This window comes from Carassius gibelio, chromosome B19 (genome assembly GCF_023724105.1).
Source record: "Carassius gibelio isolate Cgi1373 ecotype wild population from Czech Republic chromosome B19, carGib1.2-hapl.c, whole genome shotgun sequence".
In the NCBI taxonomy this organism is placed as follows: domain Eukaryota; kingdom Metazoa; phylum Chordata; class Actinopteri; order Cypriniformes; family Cyprinidae; genus Carassius; species Carassius gibelio.
Window position 1 is genome coordinate 22,596,802 of NC_068414.1, and position 25,831 is coordinate 22,622,632.

General features: G+C 37.4%; 1 protein-coding gene across 2 annotated transcripts; it reads left to right on the forward strand.

Moving 5' to 3' along the window:
• The first annotated feature begins 739 nt into the window (after positions 1-739).
• Positions 740-23,183, forward strand: si:ch211-57n23.4 (immunoglobulin superfamily DCC subclass member 3). Of its 2 annotated transcripts, none has more exons than XM_052584770.1 (14): positions 740-1,511; positions 7,818-8,129; positions 9,083-9,227; positions 9,315-9,445; positions 9,653-9,790; positions 9,883-10,041; positions 15,677-15,842; positions 16,297-16,547; positions 16,650-16,814; positions 17,155-17,343; positions 18,145-18,261; positions 18,342-18,471; positions 18,766-18,892; positions 19,295-23,183. In XM_052584770.1, the coding sequence occupies exons 1-14, from the start codon at positions 1,466-1,468 to the stop codon at positions 19,382-19,384; spliced, it is 2,166 nt and encodes a 721-aa protein (XP_052440730.1). In that variant the 5' UTR covers positions 740-1,465; the 3' UTR covers positions 19,385-23,183. The 2 variants fall into 2 exon arrangements, with proteins under 2 accessions (XP_052440730.1, XP_052440731.1); XM_052584771.1 differs by having other exon boundaries at positions 18,345-18,471.
• The last annotated feature ends 2,648 nt before the right edge of the window (positions 23,184-25,831 follow it).

Below are 25,831 nucleotides of genomic sequence, written 5' to 3' on the forward strand. Positions count from 1 at the left end.
GGGCAAAAAGATAAAATATGGCTTTTAAAATTGAGTTCAAACTTGGAAATAATTTTTTTTTTTTTTTTTTATTAAATGATAAAATCTTGTATATTTGAGCATTTATCTTATGGTCTCAGATGCTTGGACTGTATATTCAAGGAATTAGGAAAAAAAATAGTTTTAATTGCAGCATGACTTTAATTAACAGCATGACTATAGAAAAAATGTTAAATTACAAAAATGAAAATGTTTTTTTTTTTTTTTTTTTTTTGGACAAATTCTTTTATTTTTGCTTTTTTGAGGGGATTTGTAAAATGCAAGTAACATAAAAATGCATATTTGGATCCATACTGTATATTCAATATTTTTTTTGCTTAATTAGCAGCATGACCTCATTCTTGAGACATTGTTAATGTTCTATAAATAATTTTAATGGGCTCTTTCACATGCATAATACAGATTTGCTGATCTCCATTTTAGTGAATCATTTCATTGCCTCTATAAACCAGAGTTTGTTATGTGACTGAATAAATGTGTTCTTTCATCATGTGGCAGAACAGTCTTATAATTGGTGTTTCTCTGCCTGTTCAAATGTTTCTCTAAATACTTCCTCTCAATTAGTAGTCTAATGGGATGGGCCCCTGGGCACTCACTTTATTTAAGCACGCAGATCCATTCATATACTGCTTCATATGCTAATAGCTGCTAATTGAATCAGTTTGTTGGTTGTTTTCCTGGGTTTAATGGTGCTTTGGATCTGACCACACAGGGTGAGACTCAAAATAGGCTACAGTGCAAATAAGGAGGTTTTGTTAAGTTTAGGCTTTATAGTGCTAAACAAACTTTGACCAGAAAGTTCCTTTGGTTCTGATTAATAGGCCTACAACAAACGAAATCTCTGCCCAAATGTATTAGTTATCTAAACGTACAATAACTAGTATTATAACTTTTTATGAGCTTAATATTTAAATTCTGAATATTTGATTAATGACAACTGCTTGGGTACGATGTTTCTGAGTTTTAATCCCTTGTGGTAAAGAAATAAAAAGGCCCTTTTACTCAATGATATTGTTATCCATAACGTACCTACCCAAAAGCAGCGGTTGGTTTAACGACTGGTTCATCACAGAGCCACCTGTCACCGAGGACGAGAGCGCGCGCGTCAACGTCAAGCGGCGACAACAATATCATGAATAATGAATGATCGCCGCACGCGCTCGCCGCTGTGCTGGAGGCTGGAGCCGTATTCTCAGAGTGACCGTGGACGTGACCAGCAGCGCCCAGCTGGAGCGCCGTTAATGTGTAGAGTAACGATGTCATTCTAGGTTTACTTCGTTTTGGATTTGTAGGCTATTCGAATAAAAACATTTGCACTAGAAAAGTAGCATTTTTTCTTTCTTTCACTTTTTTAACTCCTTTTACCTCCAAAGAAGTTTCCTACCTGTTTTCACTTTTAAAACAAAAAAAGGATTTACACAGAAAAATGAAGCCACGGATTTTACTGACCTTCCTGACGTTTATTGGTTCATGTGAGTATAAACTTACAATTTTTTTTCTATCTATCTATCTATCTATCTATCTATCTATATTGTCATTTTATTTACCATTTCACCCATTTTTGTGCCCTTTTCCATATTTTTATAGAAGCATACTTTGACCTGAAAGATTTGAAGATCAAATTTTGAGATATTCTATATCAAAAGTATAAGTGTTTGTAATGGAACTAATGGAACTAAGCCTATACTGCAAACTGTTTGATTTATCTATATTTATTATGTCCTTAGTAGTGCATTGAATTAAGAAAGTATGACCTTTAAAGTAATTCAAATATTACAATATGAATATTTATTCATATCTTACAGATTTGTCTCTAACTAGCCTGCATCAAATACTTTTGTTGTAGAGTTTCTTTACCCCGATGAAGGACAAGCAATTGATACACAAAGATGTTGCAACCTAGTGAAAAGTTCATTAAAATAGCCATTTCAGCTGTTACTATTCATCTTTTCCCAGTCATCTTTGCTGATTTAAGTATTTGGTTTTTTAATACTTAAAATACTCAAACCCATAAAATCGAGAAAAAATTTCAGAAATTATGACCAGTCAAATGCATGCTTACAAAGATGGTACTATAATGTTAAAAAACTTTGGATTTATTGTTGTTATAGAATCTTGAAAGAAAAAGAAAACACAGACATGTAAAATTGGTAGCAAGGTTTTTTTTGGGGGGGGCATTGATTTGTCTGATTTGACTATCATATGCATTTATTCTTTAGGCTACTTAAATGTTTAAAAACATTTTTAAAATATCTAAAGCAATATAAGTTATCAGAGTAGAGCAATCATACATAGACTCAAACTTCCCTGCATCAAATTCTTTTTTCTTCTCTGTAATTTTTCTTTCCTTCTCAATACTTCTTATAAATATTAAACATTTCTGTTCTGCTTGTATATTTTTATAAAGAGATTAAATGACTGGATTGGGATCAAAACTGTTTGTTTTTTAAACCAGATGTTATGGCAGTGAGTTTGGATCATGTGTGTCCTTTAGAATAAATCTTGCATGGAATAATAAATAAACATAGTCGGAAAGTTGAACAGAAGGAGATGGTGAGTCTCTGGGAGGAGGGGGTAGAAACAGATGACCTTATAGACAGAGGGGCTTCATTGACCGTAGGCTGTATTAACCTTTGGGGTCCCCCTTCTGGACAGCAGAGCGGTCCAATGCGGGTGAAGCAAAAAGAGAGCTGGGAAGACAAAAGTGGCCACCTCTCCCAACCCCCTTTGACCTGACCCCAACACCCTGATCTCCATAACACTGCTCCAGCCTTATTGGGAAGCAGGGGTATATTTAAAATCGTCTTAAAGCTGTTGGAGGTTTATGAGTGTGCATGTCTGAATATGTTTATGCTGGAGTAATCCCTCCACAGACTCCTCATCTGTGGAGAATCCTCACTCCAGAAGGCACATCTGACAAGACCCCATCTAGCCATCCACAAACAGGGCACAGGCTGCAGTGGGTGGCGATGTCTCAATCACTGCATGGGTTTCCTTCCTGTTGAGAAACTTGACCAAAAGCATATAGATCCTTAGGCCAACTTTAAGCTCCAGTTAATGTTATTTAGCATATCTCCACAGGCTACAGCCACTTCAATCTGAACATTCATCTCTCTAATTGAAGCTGTAGCCATTTTCCTCACTGTAATGAAGCTGACATAATAACCTGTAATACAGTGTATGGGCTAATCAGCCACAAAATGACTTTGTTTATAGAGGCATTAAAATTTTCAGTGGTTCTGTTAAAGAGAGCCATCAGGGTTCATGAAGCCAAAGTGGAAATAACAGTGGCATTAAAACTTACATGTTGCAGCAGAGGGACATTTTAACCCTTGGTTGCTCCATTAATGAGATCGGCTTAATGGAAGCCCTAGACCCCCTTCTGGTCCTTATCCTAATAATTAAAGACCTGAGGCCATAGTGATGGGGTGTCCTCCCCCTGCAATTGGAGCATATTGCTTATTGATTTCACCTTAAGGTTTTATGTCTGGCAAATACTTTTTTATAAAAAGCTGTTGACCTACAGACACGATCTAATTAATAGAAAACACATATATTTTGCAAAGCAGCATGATATGACGGAAAATAGCATCTTAAAACATCTCTTAAAAAGTTTGAGTCTGATACCGATTTTTTTGATGAAAAGTGGAGGATAGATCAAAAGAAGAGCACAAGAGAGCTAATTGTTAAGTGATAATTGGTTAATGAGGAGGGTGGATTGAAACTGCAGGGGGTTGTTTCCTCTCTTAAGTGGAAATGCAAGTTTGTTTCCATGACTTTGAACTTGGCATATGCCACCTAATGACAATCAGTGTTTAAACAAAAGACAACTTTGCCTCAAACGACCAACACAAAGAAGTGTTTGTGCAGGCGGCTTGTGGCTGTTGTAGTCAGGAAGAATTTAACTCCCATTATGGAGTCAAAATAAGCCCACCCGGAGCAGCATGATCCCCCCCTTTCCACCCAGCTTCTTTACAATTCCTCCCCCAAGTTTGTATTCAGCTATTGTTTATGTTAGATCTCCTGCTGCCGCTGTGGATATAATGGGAGAAAAAGAGAGCGAGAGGAATTTGTGAATGTTCGTATACGTTTAGAATTTCTTTCAAAGGCTTTTATCACTTTTTGTGGCAGGCCAGTTTCAGTAATGCTAAAACTTCTCTGGACAATAGAGAGACCCATATAGAAATTATAATGAGCATTCAATGATAGAATATTTGGCCTGAAGTTTCAATTACAAATCCTTGAAGTGTTTTTTTTTTTTTCTTTTTTCTCTCAAAGCTCTTTTTCTTCTCCTCAGATAAGCTATAAAACATTGCAGATCTATATGTTCGCTACCATTCATAAGACTTTTCAAAAGACTTTTATTCTATAAAGGATGCATTAAATTGATCAGAATGGACAATTAAGATGTTTATAATGTTGCAAAATATTCCTACTTTCTACTACTTTTTTTTACTTTCTATTCATCTAAGAAAATATCATGGTTTGACTGCAGCTTCAGCTTTGCCATCACAGGACTAAATGACATTTTAAAATACCCCTAAAATAGAAAACTGTTTTTCTTAATTGTAATAGTATTTCACAATGATGCTGTTTTTCCTTAATTTGGGATCAAATGCAGCCTTGCAGGCTTTATATATATTTATGTTTAAAGTAAGTTAAAGTGATGGTGGGGGTTGTTGCATTGACCCTTTAGAGACGAAGGTCATTCGAATGATGTCTGGCTTCCAACAATAGTTTGTGAAGTTCAGGTCCAACATTAGATTGGGGACAATGGAGCAACCTGGGGGCTGGGACTGTGTGTGTGTGACTGGACACAGGCTGTCTGCCTTAAACCCCACGTTGTTCCTCCACCCTTCACCAACTCTCTCATGACCCTTTAGGGACCCAGGTCACAGCTCAAGGGGTGGGGATGGGTGGGGTTCTCCTGCTGCTCAGAACACCATCCACAATCCCCCAAAACCCAATTTCTATCCACCTCTCATCTGAATGATCAGAAATATCCCCAGGCTTGAGCTCTTAATCACACTTCTGTTCAGGTCTCATGCAGGTTAGAATGGGTTATTAGCATAAACTTATAATCAACATTCTTTGTGCAGCATCATCACAGTTGTAGCAACATTGGAGATCTTCGATCCTAGAGTATGAGGTACAATGACAAACTTCTCTAATGGGAAGATCATGGAGCACAGTTTCTGTTGTGAGGTGTGCAGAAACAGAAAACGTATTCATTAGAAAACAGCATATTAATAATATTTAATTGCTCTCTGACATGGTTAGTCTTAAATATGCAGTCTATTTATATCCCTGCTACAACATTAGGTTATTTAATTGGATGTATCAAGCAAGAACTAACATTATATTTGTACATCCATATCTTTATTGCTTAGACCCATGTGTTATTCTCTGTATTTCTGAATCCAGCTTGTGTGACGTAACCCCCCTTTCACTCTGGGACCTCTGAATTTCATTAACACTTCGGGTGGAGTATAAGCCAGGGAAGGGCCAGCTGTAAGCTAGCCCTCATAAAAATGAAAAAGAAAGAGACAGACTCGTCCCATCTACATCTGGTCAATCTGTGACCTAACCAGCAGCAAAAGGTGCATCCCAGATATACCCTTCATTGGAAGCCTATAGTGCTATGTATTTATGGACTCCGGTATTGATATCAGTCAAGGTATATGAGTCCAAGTTATATGAAAGTGAGGCAATTTAGCTTATCTTGTCATGTTGTCATGGGTAATGTCAGATTTTGCAGTAATGGCTACCTAAATGCATGTCGAATTAGAGTGAAACAGACATTTCTGGACCATACCAATATTTTTGTAAAGTTGCAAGTAAATTATCCATCACTAATTATAATGTACAGTATGATTTATTGTGTCCTTAAATGATTAGTGTTTTTTTAAAGATTACATTTAATTGATGATAAAAGTTGTCTAAAAGTAAAATATTGGCATAACAAAATCTTGCTAATAAGTATTGCTAATTTCTTAAATATTGTCAATAACCAATATAGTACAAAATATATTTTGCTTCCTATATAATGCATAATACACTATTGCAGCTCTAAGAAGAAATTCTGCTCTCTACATCCAGCTGCTCAGTATTTTACATTTTACATTTCATATACAGTACTATATGGAATTTAAAATGTCAAATACTGAGCAGCTGGATGCAGAGAGCAGAATTTCTTTAAATGCCTAGTTTAACCAAAACTCAAATTTACTCACCCTCCAGTCCAAACCTGTAAGATTTTCTTACTTTTGCTGAACACAAAAGACAGAAAGTCTGCAAATACAAACATTCTTCAAAATAAATTCTGCACACAAATGAAGAAATATTAAAGAAATCTTTTTTTTTTCGTTCCACAGAGCAAATTATGACACAATGTAAATTTTTTGGTGATCTATCCCTTTAAGACTTTATGAACTTCATATCACGATCAAGGGCAGGTGGTGTTTGTGGACCCCAGCAGTCAGAAATTAGAATATTTTAGCAAGCGGAGGAACAGAAGTACATATTGAAAGTGGGGTAGGTTAGATCTACCTAACAGATGCTAAAGGTACTTCACATCTCATCTAGTGCAAGTTCAAGAGCAGACTTGTGCTCCTTAACATAACAGCTGCCGGAGACACCGGCCATCTCCAGAGGTCACATTAAGGGTGGCTTTAGGTCTGAAGTTCTCCATATGAAAAGCACAGAAGATGTATGAAATGGCCATGGTGCAAGTTGACAATGAGAGAGGACTGGGGTGAACCAGTGGCATGGGAAAGTCACCCCGGAATCAGACTGAAAGGAAAATGTGTCCACTGGGGGTTTGGAGCGGTGGGGGTTTGTATAAGTGGTGGGCAGATGGTCCAGACTGAGAAGGCTCCTGGTGGTTGCCGGGAGTTGTTTTTGGGAAAAGTGTGTCGTCACAGTGTTATTGTCATCAAGGGTGCGTTTGCTCAAAAGAGATTCCTCTAACTTAACCCCATAACTCACCCCAATTCTCTATCCCTTCTACTTTGGCTTTGTCACAGCCCTCTATGGTTCACTGGATGCATTGCGTTTGTCTCTATTGTGATGACCAGGTTTGGTTTGGTGACACTGAGTAAATAGGCAGATATGCTTTAATGGTAAGGCTCACAATGACATCAGTAATGAGACACAAATGCAGTTTTGTGGATATGGAAAGCTTTCATTTTCAAAGGCGTTCTTTTTGTTTGAGTCTTGAATTAAAAGAAAACACAGACATATGCAGAAAACACAAAAACATACATGTATATCACAAACTTAAAATCCATGAAAGATGTGAATGAGACCAAAAAGTACTTTTAGCAACCCCCCCCAAAAAAAAAAAACCAATAAGCTTCAAAACAGCTTCATGGTAATAAATGAGAAAATAACAGTATTCATATTGCAAAGTTCTCCAGTTATGAAATGAATACAGTTTCAGCTGTAAAGCAGCTCTAAAAGACAACAGTGTTATTATTTAATTCAGTTTAGTTGCAGAGGTCATCAGTTATGAAACAAATTAAATTCAGCTACAAAGCAGCTCTACAGAAGACATTTCTCATTATCCAGTTCAGGTTTCATTCTCCTTCAATAGCATCAGTGCCGTCAAATTAATAATATTATGGCATATTAATTGTCTGTTAAAACCAACATAACTTCTTCACTATTCTTTTTATATATCATCAGTGTTTCATATGCATAGCTTTTATTATAATCTAGCTTGTAGGGTTTGCTCTAGTTGTGTTCTGACCCATTTTCCATTTCTCTCTCACTGTCAGGTTTGTGTAATGGATCTGAGTTGGCTTTCCTTACCGAGCCCAGTGATGTTATCGCGGTACGGGACAGGCCGTTGATGCTGGACTGCAGGGTGGAAGGCGAGGGTCCCATTACAGTGACGTGGCATAAGAACGGAGCTCCGCTGCTTTCAGGAGCAGGCAGTCGGGCGAAGATCCTATCCAACGGCACACTCCTCATTCGCAGCTTCCAGAAGAGACGGGATGGAGATGCTACCGACGCTGGAGAGTATTACTGCGCTGCGCAGAACCACTACGGCATGCTGGTCAGCCGCAAGGCCCGTGTGCAACTCGCTTGTGAGTGACTAAAGGGAACACATTTCAAACATGGGCGACAGGGTGACAGTAGATAGTTTCACACTCTGATATAAAATCATATGCTTTGCCTGTGATTACCCAATTGTTTGAAAAATACATTGATATAGTGGAGGTACCAATGTCCATTTACTATCTGTTACTCTGTCCTTTCCCATCTTCCTCTGGTTCTCCCTTTGGTCCAATAAAAGCAGTAGGGTGGGTGATAATCCTGTAGAATTATAGTTGTCACTACATGCTGTTACCATAGCAATGAACTCTCATTGGGAGCCCCTTCTTCTAACACCCTACCTATTGATTAGATGAATGACCAGGCTATTTAGACCACAAGTCTCTTGTCACCTCACCCTATATCCCCAATGAAAATCACCATTTTAGATGCCAATATCAAATTATTACAGTAAATTCAAATGTGGGACAGAACAGTTGTTATTCCGCACAGAGTCATTAAAACAGTTTTCTTTCTAAGTATGCTTATCTTTTATTTCTGTATCTAGAAAATATCTAGAAAACTATTTTATGTTATATCCAAATATCTTAACATCCTCAAAACAAGATAAATTTACTTCACATGCAAAATGGTATAAAGAATATTTATTTGAATGTACTTCAAATTAAACTAAACCACAGTTTTGATACATTTATGCTTAATGTATATTAATACAATTAAATCGGTTTAATATTTTTCCAAGGAAGTCTCTATGCTTGACCAAGCTGCATCTGTTTGATACAGTAAACAACAATAATAATGTGAAATTATATTAAAGTTTATAATAAATGTTTTCTGTTTTAATAGAATTTAAAATGTACTTTATACTTGTGATGGCAAAGCTGAATACCAGCAGCCATTATTCTAGTCTTCAGTGTCACATGATCCTTTAAAATGTATTATTATTATATTTGGTTTATAAATAACTCTCAATTGTGTTCCACAGCTCTTCCGAAATTCCACACTCACCCAGAGTCCATGTCAGTAGATGAGGGAGGTGTTGCACGTTTCCAGTGTCAGGTCAGTGGTATTCCTGAGGCCAGCATTACTTGGGAGAAGGACCGTGTTGTGCTTGGAACGTCTGATGACAGGTAACACACAGTTCTTACTGTATTTCTTTATGTTCTTCCTCACAGGATTCATACATTCACAACATTCATGTTCCTCTTTCTGCACAGGTACACTCTTCTCCCAATGGGTATTCTGCAGATTACAGGAGTTAAGAAATCAGACGCTGGTGTCTATCGCTGTGTTGCCACTAATATCGCCAACACCCGCTACAGCCACGAGGCCTATCTGAACGTAACCGGTCAGTAGTCACCCTTGATCTGACAAACACCCCAGACTGCATGTACATAATTTTAACCTTAAACTCTATGCATCCTGTAAATAAGCAATGTGCTGTATTGTGATTTTGATTACCTCAAATGTCATGATGTCAAGTGTCATCCTTATATTAGTGATTTGTAATTTAGTTCCACTTTCATCATCTCTGTGTTTGCCCTTCTACTCTCAGGAGGTGTTCCTCGCACCTATAAGGAGCCAGTCATCCTGTCCGGCCCACAGAACCTCACCATCACTGTACATCAGACGGCCATCCTGGAGTGTATCGCCACTGGAAACCCTCGCCCGATTGTGTCTTGGAGTAGACTTGGTATGAATCCTTACACTTAAATTGTTTAAAGTTAACTTAACATTCTAGATTTCTTGTAGTTTCATTTTTCTCATATTTCTTTTTTCCATCAGATGGCAGATCTATCGGAGTGGAGGGCATTCAAGTGCTCGGGACGGGGAATCTGATGATCTCCGATGTCTCCCTTCAGCACTCTGGGGTGTATGTGTGTGCTGCCAACCGGCCTGGCACCAGGATGAGGCGTACAGCATTGGGCAGGCTGGTAGTTCAAGGTAAACCTCCTGGATTTGTATTGAAGATATTTTGGGACGTGTTCTTACTGATTTTTCACTCAAGGTTTAAAACGTTTTAATCTAATTTCTACTCATTTTGGCCTTTTGTCTCAGCTACAAGATCATTTAGGGGAATCTTACTTGACACAAACTGTTGAACAGTAGTGTATTGAATCAGAAAAGTAGATATTTTAGCTTCAGTAGTTCGTGGTCCTAACCCATGTGGGAAATAATAACTGACCCCACACTGCTTAATCCTGATTTGTTCTGACAGAAGTTCACAAAAGCTGCACTATTACAGTAATTTTTTTATTTGCACACTTCACTGAGCACAACAGAGCAAGCCTACTGTCTTATGTGTGTCTGTTTGTTTGTGTGTGTGTGTGTGGGGGGGGGGGGCATGTTTTTGTGACATATAAGGACACAACTCTGTATAATGACATGGGTATGACACAGGTATTACAAGGAGAGGGTGACTTATGAGGACATAACCCATGTCCCCATTTTTCAAAACGCTTATAAACCATACAGAATGAGTTTTTTGAGAAAGTAAAAATGCTCAAAGTTTCCTGTGAGGGTTAGGGTTAGGTGTAGGGTTGGTGTAGGGCCATAGAATATACAGTTTGTACAGTATAAAAACAATTACGCCTATGGGATGTCCCCACCTTTCACAAAAACAAACATGTGTGTGTGTGTGTGTGTGTGTTTGTAGCTGTCTTTGTATTGAATGAATATAGTATTTTTTGGCTGCTGTGATGACCAGACATCAGGCAGAACTGATTTTGAACATGACCCTTGGAAGCTGACTGGTCAGCACAGCAGGAGAAGTCAATATTCAGGTCCTCCCTTCTCTCACCTTTGCCCTTCTTGGTTTTTTTGCTCACTCTGTACTGGGTCTGATGGTGTGATATTCTGGCTACCATTATGGTAATTAAGGCCTGCTGCTGCTGTCCAGCTGGGCTTGAGAGGAATAGCTTGGGTAATGAAGTCAGCTGTTAGGAGATATCCCCCCTTCAACACCCCATGACACATCTCATCCATCACCCTGCTACTGTCCGTACATTCAACCTGATCATATATCCCTGAGGTATATATGCTCCTTTCACTGGCTTTCTTCAAAGTAGCTGCACACTGGGGGTCTTTAGGAAAGAACAACATGAGAGAGAACAAATGGGTAAATCATCCATGAGAGGTGTAGTACAAAACCCATATTTAATATTACAGTTGGTAGTAGTAAGTGTGAACGACTAATCTTAAGAATAATCCTGATGATGTGTTTTAACATCTTTAAGTGATGGCCAGGAGACAGATATTTGAAATGAAGATTATCCTGTTGTCCCTTAGCTTTATGCATCCATTTATTTGTTGAACTGTTTCTGAAATTGCACCCAGGTGTGCTTTCTTTATCTGTGTCCCAAATGTCCAGCTTAAGTCTGATCAATCCATAGTCACCCCCTATCAGTCTTTTTACATCAGAATTGGCTGTGAAGCCATTTGGGGGAGGTAATCTTGAATATATTGATTCATTTATTGATCCGCTTTTTGTGTAAGATGGAAACAAAGAGATTAGGTTAGCTTATTTCTCCAAAAAAAGAAAGCAAAAACCTTCCCAACAAACACTGAGAAAAGCCTCATTAAGTATTTCAGATCAGTGAAGCGAAATTACATTTAGAGAAACACAGAGTGACCAAAATTAAATTCATTATCAAGGAATTGTGCAAGAATATTTTGGATTAATAATACTTTATAATAAGATTTAATATGTTAACATTAGTTAACATTCATTATAATGAGTTAACAACATTACAGCATTTATTAATCTTGGTAAATGTTTATTTACAATGCAAACATCATATTGTGCATTATTTAGTTCATATATTATAAAATATGTTAATTTTATTTTACTTAAAATGTTAACATATATCAGTTTAGACAAAGGTACGGTTCTAAAGTTAGAGGTCAGTGATCTTTTACGATATATATTTTTTATAGACATTACAACTTTTATTCAGCGTTAAATTCGTGCATTAAATTATTCAAAAGAGATAGACTTTTATAATGTTACAAAAGATATACCACATATTGGCATATTATTTCTGAGAGATTGGAAAGAGTGGGGCAAAGTCTGCTGAAAATTCCCATCGAAGTAATAAATTAGATTTAAAAAAATATATTAAATAGAAGAAGCAGTCTTAAATCATTTTAACTTGAAAGACAAGCACTGAAATCCAACAGAATAAGCCGAAAGGGAAATTGATAACTTATTTGATAACTTAACAGTCTTTCTGCCGGTCACAAAGGTGAAATCAGCACATCCTTGTCAAGTTCAAGCTTAGGGTTTTAGTTTATGTCAGGTTCTGGTCTTCCAGACTGCTCATTGTGGATGTGAAGTCTGCACTTTCACACAGTCCTGAAGGTTAGGACAGATGCTGAGCTAGGATGTGGACAATAGAGAACAGAAAGGAAGACAGACAGGCAAAGAGCAGTCTTCCTAGTGTGCATGTGTATGTTTAGGGGGGGGCACGGTATCCCCTCTCACCTCTGCCCTCTCATTTCTCACCTTTGACATTGGCCTAGGAAGCAGAAGGGGGTGGAGCCTCCTCTGACAGACAGGTGATGAAACAGCAGAATGGATGATCCTTAAATGAGGAAGGGTGATGGGGCTTCATGGCCCCTCCCCCAAAGTTTCCATAGCATTAAGGGCAGTTGTTCTCATCCCAGCTGGTGGTCAGGCAGCGGAGTTAAAGGGGGGGTGACATTATAACAGCTTTGCATTGAGGGAACCCCTTCCTTTATTTCCACCCTGGGCTATTTTAATATGGAAAATGAAAGGATATTGACATCTGGTTCAGCTGAGGAGTTTCCTTAAGTTACATTTTCTCCGTCTGAAAATGTATGCCCACACATCAAAGCAGGTGCAGAAATAGCAATTCATATTAAACAGGAGGCTTACTGATATAAGTCATTATATGTGACTTGAAATCAACAAATGCATTCAAGAACCAGCTGATTCAAATCAGGGGGCAGCCATGTTTTTTAATAATGTTAATAGATTGCATAAGTCATCCAACAGGATTAAATGGATTAGAAATAGCCACCTGATCAGACTCAAGGTCAGGATCTGAGACCCTGCTAAAAGAATAACTGATCAATACATGCGATGGATGCTGTCAGTTGATCCTGGTTGTAAAGACAGCTGGTTAGCTGTTGGAGTGGAAAACAGAGCCCAAAAGCTGATGCTGTTATTTAATTGTACTCTGACTGCTTTCTATTTGCAGCCCGGGGAAATGATATGTCATGAAAAGATTATAAATCCATCTGAATCAGTCACAGATCAACATGTGCGTGTTTTAAGTGTGCTTGTATTTATAGCTGACTTTCACTGGGATTTTACATGTACTTAAGAAGTCCAGTTCAAGTCAGACCTAAACACCTACCCCAGGTTTCACAGACGAGGCTTAAGCCTAGTTCCAGACTGAAATGTAATCTGAGCTGTTTCAACTTAAAGAAACTTGCAATGACTGATCTTAAAATATATCAGTGCCTTTGCTTTGTCTCAAGATGCACAACAGTAACGTTTTTTTCTAAGGCATGTTAATAAAAATTATGGCCTAATCCTGGCTTAGTCAAGCCCTGTCTGTGAAACCGGGCCTTATTGTTTTTTTTATATCATTACAGTTTTCTATTTGAATATATTTCAAAATGTAATTTATTATTTTATTGGTAAAGCTGAATTTCCAGCAGGCATTACTTCAGTCCCAAGCGTTGAATGTTGAAAACTGTTTTGCTGCTTAACTTGTTTTACCGTTCAAAAGTTTGGAAAAGTGAGCTTTTTTTAAGAAAACTTAAATCATTTATTCAGCAAGGATGCATTAATGATTGATCAAACATATCATGGTTTTCACAAAAATATAAAGCTAACAAAAAAATTATTTCCACATCGCTTATAATAAGAACCATTATTAATGTTTCAGCACCAATTCATAATTTTATTTAATTTTTTTCAAAAACATAAACAATTCTTACACAGATGTGTATATCAGCTAGACAGATGCAGAATGTATCAGCTTCCTCTCAGGGCCTTTATTTAGTCCCTCCTCAAATTAAAACATTTCTATTCAAGGATGTCTATTCATAAACAGTTCTACTCAGGTTCAAGTGTGAAGTGCTTCTTGGGAGAGAAGAGAGCCACAATGACGTGGCTGATGAATGACACCCCTCCTCATCCACACACACACACACACACATGACCTCTGTCCTATTGTACCCTGCTATAGTTTCATTATACACACACCCCTCCAGCCCCTTCCACTTTTCACTTTGACCCTAAAGCCTGAGCAGAACCCAATGAAGTGTTTTTAAAGGCTGTATTTTTCATTTCAGGCCTACTTGCACATATATGATGAATTTTGTGTTTTATAGTGGTACTTGATGTCTTGTCATGGTATTCTAACCTCAGGTTATACATACATAAGCTATAGAAGGTCATACGTATAGACACACACACACACACACACACACATACATATGTTAACACTTAGATCATAAATTGATTCTGAAGTAGATTTTTATTTAAAAAAACAAATATCTTTAGAGATATTATTCAGGACACAATGATGAGAAACAGAACAATCAGCTGTGAAACCCAATTAAACAGCTTCTCTGCAGCTCGTATTGATCTGGCAAATCTATATTTTTGTCCAATGGTTTAAAATATTTTGACCTCATTTGAAGGAGAAGCAGTGCTGTTTTAAAGATCTGTGCCTGCATTGATTAATAGCTGTCTATTGAAATAGGGTTCCCTTTGACCTATGATCTCCCACACCTCCGCAGACCACTTCGGACCCTCTTCCCAGGGAGAAAGGGCTCTTGTGGGGGTGTTTGGTTGTGGTGGGTATCAGTAGATCAATGAGATGCATAGTCCTGGGGTCTGGAGAGCTCTACATATCTGCATGGCCATTGTGTGAACACTGAAGGGGTGTCAAGCGGAACGGTGAACCTGCGTCTGCGCTGCTGAGCCAGAGGAGGGGCTGCAGGGGTCATTTAGGAAGATACAGAGCGCTTATAAAAAGAGTTTAAGTTCAAGATCTGGGTTGAGGCAAATTAGTGTGTCTCAAAGAGCCATATAATGGTAAAATATTATATAATTTTAATTCATTAAATATTAATATTAAGGTGTCTTGCTGTTAAACAAATGTATGTCTGGTTCTCAAAGTATCTTTGCCTCACTATCATACTGTCTACTGCATAAAATCTTCATATTTATACTGAAATAAAAATTTGGTAACACTTTAGATTAGGAAACACATGAAGTAAGAGTTTTCCCTCTGTAAACTCCTAATTACTGTTTACTGATAGGTAGTTGTAGTAGTAGTTATGTTTAGGTATGGGATATAAAATATGGTCATGCTGAATAAGGCATTAATATGTGCATTATGAGCACTTATAAGCAGCCAATATACTAATAATATACATGCTAAAATCATATTTATTTTTTCAGTTCCAGTTCTAGTTATTTTGATACATACATAACAAGAAAAAAAAAAAAAAAAGATATATATATATATATATATATATATAAAGAGTGTCTTTAACTATAATAACCCTGGTCTTGCCCTGTTCCTCTGTTCCCCAGCTCCTCCAGAGTTCATTCAGTGGCCGCAGTCTGTGTCTAAGCCAGCAGGAGGCAGTGCTGTGTTCACATGTGTGGCTCAGGGTGTTCCTGAACCTCACATCATCTGGCTGAAGAATGGAAAGATACTCACCCCAGGCGATCATGTGAAACTCACTAACAATAACAGGTATACACTTATAAGTGCACACTTCAATGATATGAGACTCAGAAGTATGTACAGGGATACACAGACTTACTGCTGAAACACACAGTACATAAAACCTTAAACAATACAGGCATATATCATAAAAAGAAAAAAAGAAAATAAAAAATGGCATGAAATCTAAAAGTGTCTGTTTATCTAATTATATACCTCTTTAGATTTTTATTATTATTTGTACTGGTGTTTTTTATTATTATTATTTTATTCTGTTAATTGTTTAATTATTTCATTTTTTTATGTATATGTGCACAATGTTTTAACTGCTTTATTTACCTGCAATAATATGTCTAAAATCATTACCAACTTCTGTCCACTAGATGTGAGATGTGCGATATCTGTAAATGGTAACAAGGTTTACATAAAAAAAATCAGAGTATAGATTTAAAATAATAATAATAACAATAATGAATGTTTTTAGCACCCTGGCCGTGACTCGCATCACATCAGAGGATGAAGCTATATACCAGTGCATCGCTGAAAACTCTGCCGGCACTAACCAGGCCAGCGCTCGTCTGGCTGTGTCCCTGGCCAAAGAGCTGCCCGATGCCCCTCAGGACCTGAAAGCCACGGCTCTCTCTACAACCACCCTGCAGCTCTCCTGGACCCAGCCACCAGCCGAAATCACAGACGGGATCATCGGATATGTGCTGCATATCCGCAAATATGGCGGTGAGTGTCTCTGGAATTCAGAATTTCCACTAATCTGGAACATATTTTGCTCTCTACTAGTATTTTTGGAGAAATACATAATCGGCGCACTTTTGTTTTCAGAGCCTGAAAGCACAGAACTACAGGAGGCTGTGAGTAAGACAACATTTCAGCATGACCTCACAAACCTTGAACCCGCGACCACCTACTCCATCTACCTGAAGGCTTACTCTCCCCTGGGTGCTAGTGAACGCTCCAGTACTGTTGTTTCCACAACACTAGGGGGCGGTATGTAACTGCAAACAGATTAGACATCACATGCGATTTGCGTTTATGTTTTGCTTAGGTCACAACAATTTCAAACTCTCCCTCTCTCTCTCCCTCTATAACTGCTTCTTCTCTTTCCCACATCAGCATTTTTGGCTCCCTCTGTCTACTACATTGTCCTTTAAAATTATCCTTCTCTTTGCTTTGTTACAGATGTTTAAGCATCTGGTTTTTTCTTTTCTTTCTATGGCTTTTCTTTTTGCCCATTCACCTTATGTTTTTTGCTTGAACAGAATGAACTCCTGTTCCTTGTTCCTCTGAGCTCATTATAATGAGTTTTCTCTCTTTGCACCCTATCTAGTGCCCAGTTCACCTACATTTTTCACCAAAGCAATAAACACCACAGCAGTCCAGGTCCTCTGGGAGCTGCCCAATAAGCCTGGAAAAGCTGAGGGTTTCCGATTGTCTTACCGCAGGGTTCCCCATGGAGAGATCCAGGGGCCAATTCAGTTGCCGTGCCATGCTAACATTCACACCATTTCTCATCTCGGTGAGGGAAAATTGGTTTTCTTGTTTTTTCTATAAACTAAATTAAACCATTGACGCAACTATAGACTATAGATTCAGTATATCTTTCCAAATGCCAAATGGTTTACTAATCTAATGCAGTTTAAATGTTAATGCATGCAACTAAATTGATTTTACGCATTTCTTAATTCAGGAGGTTTCAAACTTGGTGCAGAGAATTGTATTTAAGAAAAGAAAAATATTATTTTCGATATTATCAAGAAAATAATTGTATTATTTAAATAATATTAATAAAAATATAATATAAATAATATAAGCTTAAGTACAATTTAGCAACAACAACAAAAGATAGCCATCAAATTCCATCTAGCCCTTCTTATTTTAATGTTTTATGCCGAATACTCTCTCAATTAACTATTCTGTCTACATGACCTGTTACAGTAGCACTGAAAAAGCCATTATATTCCCTCACTCACCCATCTTAAGAGCAGACCTGAAATAAATCATGAGCACTAGAGAACAAATGCTCCTCTGTGTATCTCCTAGTATTGTTACGTGACAAATGTCTGAATTCAGAGAGTGTGAAAATTTAGATACTGTAAAATCTCAATATGTAAATGAAGGACCGTAATATCCAGGAGGTTTTACACCCGACCTCAAACACCATGACTCAGCTGATCAATAGTTCTACTGTGACTGCACAGTCAACAAAAGCAGCTCAGTGGATATGTATTAGATTGTGCATGTGTGAGGCAAATGCATGAGTAACTTTGATTGATTTCCAGTGTGTGTGATATTGACCGTTTCCATTTTTATTCACAAGACCCCGGCGCTGTGTATGAAGTCAAACTGGTGGCCTACAATGGCAATGGAGAGAGCGATTGTTCAAAGAAACTTGTTTCACTGGCTGAGGACAGGACTAGTGCTAAAACCAGAGCTGGTAAATTAGCATTTGCTTAGGCAAACATGATGGTGTCTATTATTTATAATATAAGTGAATAATAATCATTTTCTTTGCAGCAGGAGAGGAAGCTCAGTGTAACTGCAGGGGTGTAGAGAGCTCGGTGAGCAGCATTGTGGTTGGCATCCACATTGGCATGGCCTGCATCATCTTCTGTGTGCTCTTTCTCATGTTTGGATATCGGCGAAGGTAATGGACCTTTTGGAGAGATGTGCAAAACATATGTGCACATTTTTATATTGATTCACTTCACAAATATAAAATATAATAACATTATGCATTATAAATATACAATATACAATATAATAACAATTATGTAATATATAATGCATATGTGTATATGTATATGTACATATATAGATATCATTTTATTTTATCTGTCACTTACAAGTTATATGACATACAACACGCAGTGAAATGTAGTAAATGTGTATAATAAGATATAGTAGTATAAGTACAATAAATACATTTCATTTTTCTCAGTTTCCTCTGTAGGAAGGGGACTCAGGACAGCTGGTCTGTGCCACAGGGTGAAGATGGAGGGCATCCCAACGGCATCCCAAAAGCGGCAGTAACACAACCTGTTCAAGGCACTGGACTGGTTCCACAAGTAAGACTTCCAGTCGAGCTTCTCAGAACATTATAACTGAAAAGAAGGCATCAATAGCAAATATAGCCACCCCCGCGACCTTCATTTTTTCTTTCGACCACAGATGCCACAAAATATCATCTCAACACAGTTAGTGAATGGATATGCTACTCTTGACGTTGTCATTTCATCTGAATATCAGTTGAATATCTTACCCTAGTAGTATCACTGTAGTTACAGCTCGTGAAGTTGCTTTGCATGATTGTCATTTACTAATTAGTCACTGCCAAAACACTTTTCTCAAAGCTTTTTTCTTGTCTACTAACCAAGTTTATCAACAGTTGGAACTGAATTTGTGCTTTGATCGTCAGGGATTCATAAAAAAGGTAGCATATTAACTAATGTCTGTTTTCTCTTTTTCAGGGTCATAATATAGATGGCCAGGCCCAGTGCCAGGTTCTTATTGAGCAGCACTCATCCAGTCTGCCAGGCACTGGCACAGGCACTGGCTAGCATTAGCCTGTAGCTAGCACTGCCTCAGTGATCTCTCTCCTTGTGGTTCCTCTGCCTAGCCTGCCCACCAAAATCCCTTTAGTCCATATTTATCATGCCCAGTCTGTCACCTAAACTGCTGCTACTGTTTATAGGTGTAAATGGGCCAGTTTTAACTACAAACGTTTTGCTAATTGAGCTGGTCCCATTTGTTTCTTTTGCTCCCTCCCCTTAGAACCAAAGCTTAACTCCTTTAAGATCTTTATTTCGATGTGTCCACACAAGAACACCAAATGATAGCCTTAGGAGATACTGAAGTAATTTTTTTATGCTAGCATGCTAAGTTACAAATAGTTACTGCACTCTTTCTGAGCATAAATACATAATGGAAGCTAAACACAACAAAAATGATACCAAACCCGCTTTATATTTTATTACCAGAGGGCTTTCTGCTAAAACCAAAACTTCCTTTTGCAATGCGTCCTCTGGTAATAAGATGTAGCCTGACATTGTGCCTGAACTTATTCCCAATATAAAGCCCAACCATTTTAATAATTTCAATATTTCACTTCAGTATGTGTGGTTTAGTGAACTACATGATTTACAAAACAAGCTACAATAAGCCATATTTTCAGTTGAAATGATTACAGGGAACAGAGGTTCGTTCCATTTGTTAGCCTTAGCTCAGATATACCAAGATGAATAACGTGGCCTTGCTTTTGCCTTCACTTGTGGTTGTGTGAGTTCAGATAAATTGATTGTTATGTTTCACCATACATGCCTCGAGGCAGGCTCAACCCCAGAGGAACCATAAAGGTGATGGATTCTTCCCACCTTTCCCTCTTTCCTATTCTTTATAATACCCACCACAAGCTGTATACCTCCAAAGATAGCTACCTCAGAATGTTATGTTGGGCTGACATTAGTCCCTGCTAATAAAGCTTGCCTACCTCAGCCAAAAAATAGCAGATCCCCGCTACTCTTCCCACTGCCAGTGCCTGTGCCAGCTGCCTCCAGAACCTGCATTCATGTGCCCATCTGGTCGACTGCCATGGAGAGTGTGACTGTGGCTGCCCATCCTCTGGCTCCAAATATTGCCTTAGCAGACAAAAGCTGTCTGGGAACCCCTCTCTAAGTAATCGTCCAGAGATCTTCAGAAGCATTTAAGCTGTGGAGTACTTCAAACACACCTTGGGTCCACGGTATGTTCCAGATATGATGGTTAGGATCCTGCCAAGCCGTTCCATGGATTCCTTTCTGATGCTGCTAAACCTAAACTCCAAAGAAAAAGATGAAACCGCAGGTACAGAAGGGAATTCGTTTTGTTCGGAGAATGTGATTTTAAAATTCCGCATGGAATCTGTGGACCCTTGAGAATTGTAATGGGATATTTTTGGGCCTTTCCATGTGGATACCACACAAAAACCCGTGAAACCAAAAGCTTTGGATATTTTGCTTTCCACCAAGGAATATGTGATGGCATCGAGAGGATGCTTATCCAAAGTGATTCTTTCCAGCCAAACCAACTGGTCTTTTCTCCAGATGCCAAATCGGTTGCCATGGGAACTTGAAGGAGCTGCGAGATGATGGTTGATTTTGGGTTTACTGAGGAACCACTGCGTTCTCTCGTTCCCAAGCGGACAGGCATGGCAGCGGATTATCCAAAAATGTTTTTGATATGAAAACCAAGCTTTATGATATCCAAAGATGTAAAAATGTTTAAGGTTTTCATTTATCTTTATATCCATGTCCTCTTTAGATGAACCTAAGCCTTTGTGTTGATGTTTTTGCAGTTACTGTTAAAAGGGGAAGCTGCAATAAAATGGACTTAATAAGAAACCTATTCACACAAATATCCACAACAATAATATGCTTTAATAGTCAAACATTATCTGTCTTCCCTCTTTTGACATTGAACTGCTATATTTTTATTTAAAAACCTTTTAACCTTTAAATAATAACCAAACGAAAATGGGATATATTTTCAAGGAGATTTTATATGTTGATATGAGAGAAGGAACATCTGTGTCCTCTTTATGATAATTGAGTTTGCCAAATAGTAGAGTAATAATAATAATAATACCAAATACCTCTTTCATATTTAACATTCATACCCTTTATCTTTTGTAACACTTCATTACCAAGGCACAGGAACACACATGAGTGTACGGTACATGTATGAGTTCATGCATAAATGTGTTTTGTGTTTGGCGAACAGTAGGTCAAACCTGGAGTCAGTAGAGGTCAGAGAGCCTTTCAAAAAAAAAGTCAAGGGAACTATGTGTATACAGTAACATATGAATGGAACCAAAGAACTTGATTTTTTTTATTTTTATGATGCGCATCAAGAAAGCAAAGAGGCCTTTAACTTTGAATATCTAGATGATTAAGATTTAAAAGCAAAGAAAGCTGCTTTTTCCTGATGATGTTCTACACTACTCCAGGTTGACCTTTTGAACATAATGAGTGTTAAACGTTTACCCACAATCACTGCAGTTCAAACAGCCCCTCCATAGACTAAAACTCCCATCCTTGTGTTCATTTGAAAGAACTGAAACTTTTGGAGAAAGTAAAAAAGGGAGGATTTTAGATTTGTAGCTGTGTAGCGTGATTCGTATAGTGGTAAACATTAGATTACTCATATTTTAAACCCAATATTTGGTTCTTTTAGTAGAACTTTTTTTATATTCTCTTTCACAAAGTTGTCATGGTACCTACCTTGGGTCGGAAAGATGGCATTTTAATGTTCATTTTTGTAATGTTATTATTATAATTACTTTAATTATTGCTGTTGCTTTTGTTTCTAAGTCCATTTTGTTTTTCATTTCTCAGTAGCAGATGAAAGAGAATGTGAAAGTGTTTGTTAGGATCCTAAAAAACTGTGGGTTGAATGCAGCAGGCTGGCAAAGATGTGATTTGGGATTCATTATGTTTATTTGCCTTTATATTCTACACTTCAGTTTATGTAAATTGGCCCTTTGTTAATGTGCAGATACCAAGTGCACTTTTACAAAGATTTCAAATGGTTAAATAGCTCTCATAAATGAGTGAATCCCCCATCTGTTTGGATTATGACCCACTGGTTAGAAAAAATAAAAAATAGAAAAAATAGTTGTGAACTAGAGTTTGAGGGCTAGAACCAATGAGGAAAAACAATGCTTTAACATGTACTTCCTTTTGAGTTATTTGAACCTGAAACCCAAAAGCTTTAAACACTTTGAGACTGTGATTTGTCCAACCAAAAATATTAAAGACCGAGATTGGTATGTAGTGAATGAACAATTACAAAGCCAATGTAATTGCAGGGACCAAGCAACGAATGTACAATGCTATATAATGGACCATGGTTGTTGAATTGTTTTGTAAATTGGTAATGACTTAATACACAGACTGCAGCCTCTGAATTGATCTGTCAGCACAACAAAGCTTGTGATTCAATTTATCAAGTTGTTATTCTGATCTTACAGTGTTTCTCTAATTGTAGGCCTTGTAGGTCTTTACCAGATTGCAAAACAAAAATGTCAAGATCCTTCAACATACTGCACGTTCCTTCCTGTATTGCATCATTAACTTGTGTAGTGGTTGTGTTCTCAAGAATGGGCTTTGATGAATTCCTTTTCTGTTTGAAGAGGAATAATGATGACTGCATTGTCTAGCAACCAATGGAAATGTCTTTAGAAATATGTCAAGATTTCACTGCTGAGCTCTCTCTCGATTAAGGTGACTATTGTAATGGCACAGTCTCTGATCTCTGCTTTTTCCTAATTTGTTCATATTCCAGGGCGCCTGAAACCAAATAATAAAAAAAAGAACCAAAATATTTTTGTGTCTTTACTTTTCAACTGGATGTATAGTGACACATAACACAAAGTTGACTGTATATATATATATATATATATATATATATATATATATATATATATATATATATATATATATATATATATATATATATTATTTTGAAAGAATAAAAGCAGAATTAACAGAAGAAAAGCTGTTTGGTAAAACACAGAGCTGTTTAGTTTATGCTTTAGAAGCCAAGCTGCTATAAATGATCTGAAAGGTGTTAATTGGGTCTTGGTTAAATTACCATTAATCTAATCTTCTCTACACGCTCTATTGCTCTTAATCAGACTCACTGAGTGAACCTCAAAAACCTCTAAATGGTCTAAGGTGGCATGTGCATCACACAATCAATCAAAGTGAACCCTAGCACACCCTCTTTATCTACACATGTGATTAGGGCCATGTAAAAGTGCATGAACCCACAACCTTTTGTTTACAAACCATTAGGCCATGAATGTGCCACAAAACACCAATCACAGACAGTGTTGATCTGGCAGACAGGAGGAAGCACACAGACTGGTACAAATATATAAGCAATAATAAAACACAATACGATAAGGACAGTAAAGCAGAAACATGTGTGTTATTAATGTATGGGTCACAGAGCAAACAATTTAATGATTTGTTGTTTCAATTCAAGATCTTGGAAACTATGAATTTTTGCCCTTTATAACATACAAAGAATAAACTATGGGAGGTAAATCTTCTCGGGGACTGTAACATGTGGTGTCTCATCAAGAGACATCTCTGGGGTGAAGACAGGAAGGGCTTGCAGGGTGAGGTTTCCATGGCAACAGCAAAAGGGTCGAGAGGCTTTGTGTGTGTGTTTGAGTGTGTATATACAGACAGGTTCAAAAGAATGTGACAATGTATCATTCATTCAGTCATGAAAAGAAGTGACTAAAACAGTAATATAAGAGCAAACAAGAGAAAGATGAATGAGAAAATTAGCATAAAAAATGATTTAGAAAAATTTGACTGTGCTGCCCACTTATTCTACGTGAACTAAAAATCAGAAAGGTGAAGCAGCACCAAAGACCTCAGGATCGTTAGCTTTTCCCAAAGAGTCAATTAAGCCTCCATTTAATTCTGAGTAAGTGATTTCCACAGTTTATCTGCCCTAAAGATCTGCAGGCATGTCCTTCAGGTTTTCTCTCTAGGCATGTTAGAGCACTGGGCAAGTCTTTGGTGATCAGCTCTAATGTGCATGGCCCTGGGATTTACATGAATGGGTGTCAGATATTTCTGTAAGGTTTTGCACCTTGCTCCACCATTATCATCAAAGGACATAAGGACATTATGAGAACCTAAATTCATTTATTGCTCATCCCTTGTGAAACCCATGGTTTTACTACAAAAAAGGTTAAACTGTAGTTAAAGCATGGTAACCATAAATCAACCATATTGAGAAGACCAGTATGTTGTTCGTTTTTTGTGTGTGCAATTTTACTCCTGAAATGTAACTGCAGTGAACACATGAGCACACATGCATTGCATTTGTCACTGGCAGATTAATGTAAGTCTGTCTGGAGCTCTGTTCCAAAACCTAGTGCAGACTTAATGCAATACTCTAATAAGCATACAAATTCCTGCATAGAAAAATAAAATAATTTAATAATTGTTATTGTTATATTTTTTTTTACTATTTTGTATTTAAGAGAACACATTACAGTGCATTACAGGATTGCCTTTAAGCAATAGCTACATTTGACTAGATTCTTATTTCTGTTTCATGGTATTGTGGTGGTGAATTGATAAATGGGGCGCCAGGTCTTCTTCGGCTCCTGATATATTGCTGGCTGTACAGTTACACTGCGCCAATCAATAACAACTTCTTTCTCCTCTTTTGCCTCCTCTTAGTTGTACGTGCATTGATTTAATTCCCTAAAATTCACACTGTTTATGAACAGGATCGAGGACAGTGCACCTGACATAATTCTCCATTGGCAATTAAATGCTGCTTGCGTTATGTTATAAATTATTTCTGTTATGTTTATTTGGTGCCCTTTTTTGCAAAATAACAAAACCTGACTGTGTTATATTTTACATTTATTTCCCTTTTTTTCACATTTATCTTTCAACACAATTGCGAAAATTTTCCATTGGGATAATAATGCGGTCTTCATCATGTATTGCAAATAATTTCTATAATAATTACAATCAAGCATTTCTTTTTTTGGAAATAATTAAACCTGAATGTGTTAAACAGGATAATTTATTTTCTGTGCATATTATTTTTTTCTATTTAAAAGCTAAAAACTAGAATACTAAACCCCACGATTTCATTTCACCAGAGTGGATGTCTTTGATACTTTAAATGTAATATTATAAGGACAACACAGATCATAGAATAACACTCCAGTTCAATGATTCATCCGTCCTGCTTTAGCTGTCAGAATACAAGTTTATCTCTGAGGAATAAATCAAGGATGCTTTTCAAACCCTCAGTTTGAAGACCTCACAATAAATAACAGGCAGCAGCAGAGACTTGAATCTTATGAAGTGTGTGTGGGAGTGTATTTGATTGTGAAGAGGAAGGGGAGGTTTGCATATGGCATGCTACCCTCCTTCTTCATCCCTTAATTTATTCCTCCATCAAAGCATCTGTACTTTTCTTTTTGC